The sequence below is a fragment of the Echinops telfairi genome, unplaced genomic scaffold, assembly GCF_000313985.2.
Source record: "Echinops telfairi isolate 266 unplaced genomic scaffold, ASM31398v2 ScPeMD7_2565;HRSCAF=3150, whole genome shotgun sequence".
Taxonomy (NCBI): domain Eukaryota; kingdom Metazoa; phylum Chordata; class Mammalia; order Afrosoricida; family Tenrecidae; genus Echinops; species Echinops telfairi.
Genome location: NW_022106463.1, coordinates 37,894 through 49,042, shown reverse-complemented (window position 1 = coordinate 49,042; position 11,149 = coordinate 37,894). Strand labels below are relative to the sequence as shown.

The window sequence follows — 11,149 nt, the reverse complement described above, 5'->3', positions numbered from 1 at the left end:
CCCGCCTTTTTCATCTTACAGATCATTTATTTATAAGTGCACTGAAAAATCCCAGACCCTAAGTAACTGTTACTTTACATTCCTAAAGTGTAACTTTCCTTTAATGCATTACAGATGTTAACTTTCTGAGTTTCAACCACTTCTGACTAAAACATGAGGCTGTAGGTATAGTGCTTAGAATCCTGCAGGGCTGGCAAAATTAAATGTTCTATGAAGGGGAAAGTCATCTTAATCTGGGAGATTTCACTCTCCTATTTTCTGAATATAATCTATGTGCCAAGCACTGTGTTAAATGCATAAAACAGTAGAAAATTGGATCCTCCTATCACCTCAAGGTTTTGTTTTGTTTTAATCATTTTATTGGGGGCTCATACAACTCATCACAATCCATACATACATCAATTGTGTAAAACACATTTGTACATTCGTTGCCCTCATCATTCTCAAAACATTTGCTCTCTGCCTAAGCCCCCGGCATCAGCTCCTCAACCTCAAGGTTCTTATATTTGGGAAGACGCTGCATAAAATATTACTATCTTTATTGTATCGCTCCCAATAACGATACAATGGCACTGCAGTTTAATTATCTACAACTTGACAGAACCTTTCAGTATCAGCAACTGTGTAAGCTTCAATTCTCAACACATCCTCTGGACCTAACAAAGAACCTGGCACACAGTAGTTGATCAAAACATGTTTCTTACATGAATAAGACAACACAAACTGACAACAAAAAAACACCTTCGAATCCAGTATCACGGATTTGACTCTAAATCATGATGCTCCTTGGTGTTACAGAGAGAAGTGCTCCCCAGAGTACGTTCTTGACTGTTCTTTATGCAAGCAGATTGACAGGCCTTTCTTCTGTGGTGGCCCTGGATACCTTTAGGAGAGTGAAAGTCTAAACTCAACACTCCTGAATCAGTGTCGACTCATAGCAATCTATAGGGCAGGGTAGAACTGCCCCCTTGAGTTTCCAAGACTGTAACATTTTATGGGAGCCTAAAGCCCATCAAAGCCATCTTTCTCGGTGAACCTGATGGTTTTGAACAGCTGACCTTGTAGCAGGAGCCCAATGTGTACCACACCACCACCAAGGCTCCTAGATTAGTAGTCAAGTACAAACCATTTGTGCTTCACAGGGACCTAATACAAGGGAACAGATGACACATGCTAAGTAACAATTTCAAAAAGAGTGGGACATAAAGGCCACCATGAGAAACTCTTTAGTCACCTCACATCCAGCTACTCAAAGAGATTATTTTTCTATTGTCCCTCCATTCCCCTTTCTCATCCAGCCTCCAGACCACAGTCAATTCCCTCATTTAATCATCCTGTCACAATCAGCTCCCGACAATGACTGTGGGCAGGCACGGATGGGCAGACTAGGCATTAAACTACATACCAATGATGAAAGATTAATCATAGAAATCATAATAAAAAATATTCTCTGTATTAAAGCCACAGTCCAGTAGGAGGGACAAGCATATAAAGAACCATAGAGCCATAAATGCTAAAACAGGTCTAGACCCAGTGTGAAAGGGCACTGATGACGAAGCTTCTCCCTCTTCAGAGATTGTGGTCATTTTGGTTGACAGTCTTAAGAGACTGAAGGCGATCTTACTAAGAGATGGATGAGAACGGGCCTTGTCAGGAACCAGTGAGCAGGATGAGACTATACTGTGTGCTAGAATAATTTCATGTACAGGTTGAGGGATACTGCTCAGATTCTGAAGGCTTTAAGTGCCATCCCCCCCAAAAAAAGGAAACTTATTGTGCAGGTAAAAGGGAATTCCTTAAGATTTTAAACTGGAAAATTAATTATGGTTTTCGAAATAACTGGAATGATGGTGTGGATGAGATGTGGAAAGATACATTTTGGAATCACCCTTTCCAGCACACAGCAGTGGCCTCAATCATGTTGCTAAGTACTGACAACCAAGGAAACCCTTCACTAGTTGTCAGCACCCTTCTGATCCTCGCATACTTCATCCCAAACAAATTCACCTTTTCTGCCAAAACATCCTTTAAAACTGCCAGACACATACCTTCACAGACCAGCCCAGGGTCCATTTGGAAATGTCATTCCACTTTTATGACTGTGTATGCTTCTGCTGACTGGTGACTATATTATGCTTTCTCCTTCTTATGTCCTGAGTACGAGCATTCCAAAACTAAGGCTCTTGGTGCGAATGAAATTTCTTGCTAACGTCTAGGTCCAAGTCCTCCTTGTCCTAATTGACTCTATTTGGAACCTTTTTTTCTGCAGAAAGCACAGTATTTTTTACTCACCAGGACAATATAGGCATTGACTTCTGTAAGCATTTTCCACTGAACCTTTGACTTGGATGAAAGTAATTTCTACAGGAAATGTAGTTTGGCCCACCTTGCTCTACTTCTTTCAAATTTCTGCTTAGAACTGACCAATGCTAAGAGATTATTGTTTGTAGAGACATCAGACATAGTGTTAAACAGGTGGCTTTAGTGGCTAAGCTATACCTTTACCCTCAGCTCTCCACTCCCCAAAACCCACTGACATCTAGATGACTCCAACTCATATAGGGTAAATACAGCCACTCTATATAGGGTAAATCATTATGGGGACAGACAGTCTCATCTTTCACTTTTGGAGCAGCTGGTGGATTAGAAATGCTGACCTTGTGATTAGCAGTCCAATTTACAATCCACTAGCTATAATCTTAGGCCTCCCTACAGTGTTATCTTTCTGACTCCCGTACTATTTTCAGGACCCCGTATTTAGGAAGGAGCCCTGGGGTAAATGTTGGGCTGCCAACCAAAAGGTCAGTGGTTCAAAACCACCAGCTGCTCCTCAGGAGAAAAATGAGGGTGATTACTTCATAATGATTTAAGAATCTCAGCTGTCACTGCTAGATGGAATGCACTGATGGCAGTGGGTTTATACAAAGGAAAGGGTCCTGGTGATGCAGGCGTGAAAGCGCTAGGCTGCTAACGAGATGAGATCGAATCCACTAGGGGCTCCATGGAGGAAAAATAAAGTTGTCTGTGCCTGGGAGGAGGGACAGGATAGGGTCTCTACGTCTACTCTCCTGGATGGCATTGGGTTTGATTTGGGAATTTCAGGATGATTGCATTTTAAAAATATTGCTGGAACGTATGGTCAGGTATGTTGTCATCCACCTCTATGCAAGGAAATAACTCTGGCAAGAACGTTCAACTCAAACCCTGCCGACTGCAACTTCGTCAATGTTAGCCGATCAGAAATACCCCAGCTGTGGGTCCTTACTTGCCTGTTGTTAACCTCGATATCGGAGCACTTTGTCAAAAATGGCCTGTTTCCTCGTTTTGGAAAACGCTTTCGCCGTAACAAATACTCCCCCCCCGCCCCATTTTAAACAGATTTCTGAGGTTTTCTGTTTTGTTTTGTCTTAACTACGACGACGCACATGCTATTTTTTCCAGCAAGCGAATTCTCAGGGGTCACCATCTTCCCTCCCCGCAGTGCTCCACCGACCGCTACACGCGGGGGAGTCTGACAATGAATGCCTTTGGGGGACAACGAAAACCTCCACCGCCACCTTCGGCCTCTCCATCACCACCCGCCCAGCCCCTTCTCTTCGCTACAGCCCGAGGGGAGCCGACGGAGTCACCTCCAGCCGGGGGAGGACGAAGGGCAGCCAGGACCGCCCCGCCCGTCTCCCAGGCCTCGCACGTACCCCCTCGGTCTTCATGTCCAAGATCTTCTCCACCTCGAACACGTCCTCTTCATCTTCCTCGCTGTCCCCAAAGACCTCCGCTCCTTTCTCGAGTGCGTCCGTCTCCTCGCCCACGGTCCCCAACCCTTCTCCTTCGGGAGGCTCGCCATGGCCGTCCGCACCTGGAACGGGGGCTGCAGTGGCAATGCCTTCTTCTGCAGCCAGAGCAGCCGCCATCACCCGGGGTCGACGCGCCGCGGGAGGGAAGCGCGCCGTGACGCAAGGCCCCAGGTGGCTCCCCACGCCGGCTGTTGGCGCCAATCCACGACCGCGAGGGACAAGGCGGCGGGGGAAGCTCACCAATGGCGAGGTGCCCGCGCCCGGAGTGACACGCGTCAGGAGCCAATCACTGTCCAGGTCAGCGCGCCTGCGCCCGTGGAGCCACAGGAAGTGGGCGGGCCAAGGACTCGGAGCAGCCGGAAGCTTGTTGGTATGTCCCAGATCTGGCCTTAGGAAGGCGACGGGATAACCGAGCAAGTGGGGCTGATGCGGAGTCTCCGTGGGAACGGGAAGGCGGAGGCTTCCTAGAGGGACGGAAGGCCCTCAGCGAGAGGTCGGCGAGGGGCAGATGGGTGGGAAGAAGCTTATTGGTGGCGAAAATACCTCGACCGTTGGCGTCCCGAGAGAGGGATAAAAGCTTCCGTTGCAGCCCTGAGAGTGGAGGGGCGACATGGAGGATACAACTACAGCCCGGGGAAGGCCGGACTGGCGTGTATCAGAGTTTAAAATTCTGAGCACTGAGTGTGCAGAAGGCTGTGGTTTGCAGTGAAAATCCTAAATCCAGTTTTGAGTGCACATGGATTCGATCTCCATTGAATTTATTTCTGACCATTTAGCTGAACAGCCTTGCCCTCAGGCAGAGGGCATTAGGATGTAGATTACCACCGCTCCCCAACCAGTAAGGTGGTAAGGTGGGGAGGGGAGGTGTATCACTTTCAGAACTCAAGTGCACCGCATTCAGGCCGTGTATTGTCAGTTGCTTTATACGCATGTGAAAGTTGGACATTGAATAAAGAAGACTGAAGAAGAATAGATGCATTTGAATTGTGCTGGAGAAGAATGTTGAAAATACCACGGCCTGCTAAAAGAAGAAACAAATGTGTCATGGAAGAAGTAAGTCCAGAGTGCTCCTTAGAGGCATGGATGGTGAGACTTCCTCTTACATACCAGGGGCATGTTGTCAGAGAGGCCAGTCCCTGGAGAAGGACATCATGCTTGGTTAGGCCTTTTAAGGAGATGGATAGACAGTGGCTGCAACAATGAGCTCAAGCATAAGGACAATTGTGAGGATGGCTCGAGTGGGCAGTGTTTCGTTCTGTTGTGCATAGGGTACCAATGAGTTGGAACCGACTTGATGGCACAGACATACATGCATACATATATGAAAGCTTGGATTAAAATACATGGAAGGTTTACCTATATTGATTAAAAAACTGAAAGAACATAGCAGAAGAAAACAATGAGGGCTAAGACACAAGACAAGACTCATTCAAAGAAAAAACTCTTTGTAGAAGTAAGACCTGGTTTTTGAGACAAGCATAAGCAAAAATTACAGAAGCTAGGTTCAGCTGGTTATTAAACTATTTCAGACATCACAAAAAGCAAAGAAAATAGAAAAATAACATGTAAGATGGTCTCAAAGGATCCCTGGTCACAGTGGTTATACATTCAGCTGCTAACCACAAGGTCAGCAGTTCAAACCCATAAGAGAAAGATGAGGCTTTCTGCTCCCATAAAGATTTATTCTTGAAAATCCACTGAGGCAGTTCTGTGTCCTATATGGTCACTATAAGTATTAATTGACAGGTAATGAGAAACAAATCTCCCTGATGTCTTAATGGCCTTATGGGTAGAGTCACCTTAGATGACTCCCCAGGCCAAATTATCCAGATACCATAGAACAGTGGTTCTCTACCCCTTTGGGGGTCTAACGACCCTTTCACAGGGGTCACCTAAGACCATTGGAAACGATTTCTGATGGTCTTAGGAACTGAGACACCACTCTATCTGTTTCCAGGCAGGTCCACCCATATGCAGATACCCCACATATGAAGTACCCAGTGTGAAGACTGTTATCCAGGCTACACCATGCTTCAAGAAAAAATTTCATTTATTTGTAATTAGAAATAAATATTTCACAATACAGAATTACATATTGTTTTTGTGATTAATCACTATGTTTTAATTATGTTCAACTTGGAACAATGAAAATAAATCCTGCATATCAGATACTTACATTATGATTCATCACAGTAACAAAATGACAGTTATGAAGTAGCAACGAAAATAATTTTATGGTTGGGGGTCACCACAACATGAGGAACTGTATTAGGAAGGTTGAGAACCACTGCCATAGAACATCATGGAAAAAAGTTTATTTTCCACAAACGCCAGGCTAAGAAACAAAGCAAAGATGGCATGCATTAGGCTAACTCAAAAATACTGTTAGGTGTCATCGAATTGGTTCTCACCCATAGTGATGCTGTGCACAATAGAACGATACACTGCATGGCCCTGCACTAGCCTCACAATTGTTCCCACACCATGCCCATTGTTGCAGTGACTGTCAATCCATCTTGTTGATGGTCTTCTTTTTTGCCAGTTTGTCATACTATGGTGGCTTTGTGTGTTCCCTGGAAGTTATTGCTGGTATTTCAATTGCCAGCAAGTGAACAGGTTTCAGCAGAGCTTTCAGACTAAGAACAGACAAGGAAGAAGGACCCGGTTCCCCAGTTTGGATGATGTAGCCCCTGAAAACTTTAAGTATAGCTTCAGAACTACAAAATAGGAAGTAAGTTTAGGTTATACAAGGGGGTACCCCAAAAAACCTGGAATATACTTTTTTCGAAGCTGTGTCTTTAAATTTTTTTACATAACAACCTCATCACCTTCAAAGTACTCACCATTACACTTAATTTGTCACATCTGAAATTCCATTCTTGGGGACATTTTTTAAACTCATCTGTTTGGATGGCTGACAGCACCTCCCTCGTTTTTTTCTTCACCTCTTTTGTGTCATCAAATTGCTGTCCTTTCATGTTGCTCTTCATTTGCAGAAGCAAAAAGAAGTTTCACAGAGCAAGGTCAGGTGAATAAGGTATGTGGGATAAGAGAGGCATGCTATATTTTTGCATAAACTGGCTCACTGAGATGGCTGCATGAGCAAGTGAATTGTCATGGTGGCAAAACCAGTCCCCTGTCTGCCACAAATCAGGCCTTTTTTTTGCTGCACACTGTCATGCAATCTTTTCAGAACCTCTAAATAGAAAGCTTGGCTAATAGTCTGACCTGGAGTGATGAACACCAAAGCACTTCAAGTCGAAATTGTCATCCATTTGAGAAGTTGAAAGATGTCCACAACGAGATTTGTCAGCCATTGACATTTCACCTTTTTTGAAGCAAGAAAACCACTCATACACTTGAGTTTTTCCCATAGCACTGTCCTTGTAAGCTGTGTTCAATCTTGCAATAGTTTCTGCGGCATTTTTCCTGAGCAGGAAACAAAATGTCCCAGCAACACACTGTTCTCTTAAATTGGCCATCACAAAAAACGAGGTTAGAGCGAAATTGCTTTTATGAAAAAATTCACTGTGACCAGAGAGAACCTTCCCAGCTGATGCCACTGGATGCACTAACTCAGAGCAAGTTGCTCAATGCTTGCCTAGTGGGGAAAATGTGTATTACAACACCTCTGCCTAGCAGAGCTTTCTTTTCCAGTTTTTTGTGTGTGTGGGCGTACCCCCTTATATGACTTCCCATAAAGTGTCAACTTGTCTGGCGTTTATAATGATCCAAGAAATGATGCCTGAGTACCATCCTTTTTTCAAGATCATGTGGTTTGGTAAATCTAATCTACCCTTCATCTGGAAGTGAACTATTCAAAGAATGAGTTAGATTTCCAAACTAGTAATTAGAAAAAAATTTTTTTCTTCTTTCAATGGCAAAATACCCAATTGTTGCCAAGTGCTATTTAATGATAATGTAAACTTTTAGTCAGAGGAGTAAAGTTTTGATCATAGCAAATAAATATATCATTAATGAACCCTTGAAACATTGCTTTTGTCTGTTTCTTTTTCTGCATTCCAGGGGAAATTTATTTTGTCTTTCTATAAAGCAATCTAGCTTAGAAACAAGTTGAAAGTAAGAAAGAAGTACATGAAGAACTGCTTAGAGACACAGAAATAGGCAGACGGGCATTGTCTGTTTCCTATAAAGAAAAAATGAGCACACTATATAGCAGACCTGAGTATAGATAGATCTTTTCTTTCTTTCTGTTTTTTAGATAATTTCTTTTTAAAAAGCTTGTGAACTTTTTGGGGGGTAAACTTCTAATTATAACAAGCATCTAGTAATTCAATTTAATACCAGCAAATTTAAGTTTAAATTACTTCTGAAAGAAAGTTTAAATGTTTTAAAGTTTTTCTTACTTATTTTATCTAAATTTTGCTCTCTTGCATTTAAAAAATGTCTACATTTTGATGACATATATTAAAAAAATGGTCATTGAGTCAATTCTTTCCCATAGTGACCTCAGGTTTCTGAGACGCAAAACTCAATTGAAGCCCACTGGCAGCCCTTTCATAACTGGCCCGTTGGCTTGATTGCTGACATTTTGGCTAGCAGCCTAACGACTCACTGTGTCACCTAGCTACTCTACGTAGAGTGAACTAGCATTCACCAGAGCCACTTGCATATCTGAACTAGCTCAGGCTGAGCAAAGTGGAAAACCCCTTTTCCCTTAAAAATACACACACACACACCTTTTTAAAAACACATTCTGTGTAGATTCTAAGATTTATATACACATACAAGAACCTGCCAAAATGAATCATTTCTTTAAATCTTCATAAAAATGTATAAGCACACACATGATGTAAAATCAAAACTTAGCTCTTTGAAAAGGAAAAGTATACATGTATGTATTTTTTTCTAATTTTTACTACATCCTGATATAAAAATTATATCTATTTTGTAAATGTTTGCTTAAAAAAAAAACCTTGTTACACTCTCTGAATTAAAGCCAAGCTGTCAGGACAAAAAATGAGATGGAAGGTGATAGATAAACAAACCACAAACATTCCTATTGGTTGGTTACTACTCACCTATATATAAATCTCATCCAGATTTAAATCTCCTCTAGATGTATATATAGGAGGTCTAATGGCATAGTGGGTACAAATTAAGGTGCTAATCACAGCATCAACAGTTCGAAACCACCAGCTACTTTTCAGGAGATAGATAAGGTTTTCTAGTCCTGTAAAGAGTTACAAACTCAGAAGCCCACGGGAGAAGTTCAACCCTGTCCTATAGGGTCATTGTGAGTCAGAATTGACTCAATGGCAGTGAGTTTTTGAAGTAACCAACCCACAGCAAAATTTGTCCAAGTGGGTGGCAGTTTAGTGAGAAGCAGACCCTCACCCTTCATGTGAATTAGACTGAAAGAACAGACTTAAAGGCTTCTATCCCTGTATTCTCTTACCAGTTTCAATTTTTTGAGCAGCACTTTTTAGACAGATAACACTTTCAAACAGCAAAACATAAAACAAATGGGTTCTTTTTTCTCTAAAGTGGCTGTTGCAACTTTATCTTGGGTAAAGTCAACCCATTTTAATGAGAAAAATAATAATAAAGCAAAAACAAACCCAGGTCCATAGTTTTTTTTTTAAGCATATTAACTTCTTGTAGTACCAAACGGAGAAGTCTGAGACCCTTTGACTTGACTGAACCTATATTAAATACTACTCGAAGTCTTTGTTGGACCCAGTAGAATTTTCTTTGGACTCTGTCTAAGGAGATGTTTGAATAAAGCAAATGGAAACCATAATGAAACCAAGGTACCAAATACAAGTTCCACAAAATGGCCACTGCAAATCCAAGTCTTGGTATAGGAAGCTTACTTCTGAGAAGCGTACAGTTCTGGAGTGGGAAAGAGTCTATGGTTCAAAACCCCAAAATGAAACAGACCCCATAGCTTAATAAGGTGTCCAGATGTCTCGCTTTTGGTGGGACAGTCCGATTTACAACGTCCCGCGGCGTTTTTAAAAAGTCCCGATTTTTGGAAAGAATGCACGACAAGCTAGGGAACGGTCTATTTGGTCCATATAGAACAAATTTTTAATCAAGAACCCACCCCCACCCCCCTACCCCCAGTGAATGGTGTCCAGCTTTACCAATGTTAAAATCTGGTCACCTTATTATTGTCTGAAGGCACACATATTACCTCAAATAGAACAAAAGTGATTTGCACCAAGGAGTTAAACAGAAAACTTCAAGAAGCAGTTAGAGAAGAAAAAGTAAAATATTATAATGGGATGCGCAAATACCTAGAGTTAGAAAACCCAAAAGGAAGGGCACTCTCAGCATATCTTAAACTGAAAGAACCCAAGAAAATATTCAAGCCCTGAGTTACAATATTGGAAGATTTTATGGTCAAAATGTTGAATGATGAAGGAAGCATTAAAAGAAAATGTAGAGAATGCACAGATCTTCTGGACCAAAAAGAGTAGTCAACATTGAACCATTTTATGAAGTAGCATATCATACCAATGGGACTAAAAGAATAAGCCCAAGATGTACTGAAAGCATTCGTCAAAATCAGTGGTGCTAGGAATTGATGGAATACCAATAAACTGATGAAGCACTGAACAAACTCAGTCATCTATGCCAGGAAATGTGGAAGGCAGCTACTTTGGCCGAATGACAGGAAGAGATCCTTATTTGTACCCATTCCAAAGAAAGATAGATGACCCAACAGAATGTTCAAATTATAGAACAGTGTCATTAGTATCACATGGGAGTAATATTTCCCTGAAGATTATCCAACAATGGTTGCAGAAGTACATTGACAGGGAGCTGTCAGAGGTTCAGGCTTTAGAAGAGGAAGTGGAATAAGGAAGTACTGATGTCAGATGGATCTTGGCTGAAAGTAGAGAATTCCAGAAACATGATTACTTGTGTTTTATGGACTGTACTAAGGCATTCTACTGTGTGGATCATAACAAACTCTGTTTAGGCTTGTGAAGAATGGGAATCCCAGCACACTCAGTGTGCTCCTATGGAACATGTACATGGATCAAGAGATAGTTGTGCAAACAGAACAAGAGGATAATGCATGGTTTAAAAGAAAAGGTGAGTCAGGGTTGCATCCTCTAACAATACTTATTCAATCTGTATGTTGAGCAACCAATCAAAGAATCTGGATTGGAGGAAGGCTTATTAACAACCTGTGATATGCAGATGCCATAATCTGCTTGCTGAAAGTGATGAGGACTTGACGTACTTGCAGTTGAAGATCAAGGACTGCAACATTCAGTATGTGTGGGAGTCTGCACATGTGGGAGTCTGCATGTCTCTCAGCCCATGGCCTGCGCCGTCCGCTGTCTTTAAGCTTCCCATTCCCGGATGTTCCCTGGCCT

General features: G+C 42.1%; 1 protein-coding gene across 2 annotated transcripts in view; it reads right to left on the bottom strand.

Moving 5' to 3' along the window:
* The window catches only part of MPHOSPH8 (M-phase phosphoprotein 8), a 43,984-nt gene extending 40,073 nt beyond the window's left edge, over window positions 1–3,911 (bottom strand). For both annotated transcript variants that reach the window (XM_045293980.1, XM_045293981.1), the window contains exon 1: window positions 3,696–3,911. In XM_045293980.1, the coding sequence (XP_045149915.1) occupies window positions 3,696–3,911 (216 nt within the window). The remainder of the gene's footprint in view (window positions 1–3,695) is intronic.
* Window positions 3,912–11,149: the final 7,238 nt, after the last annotated feature.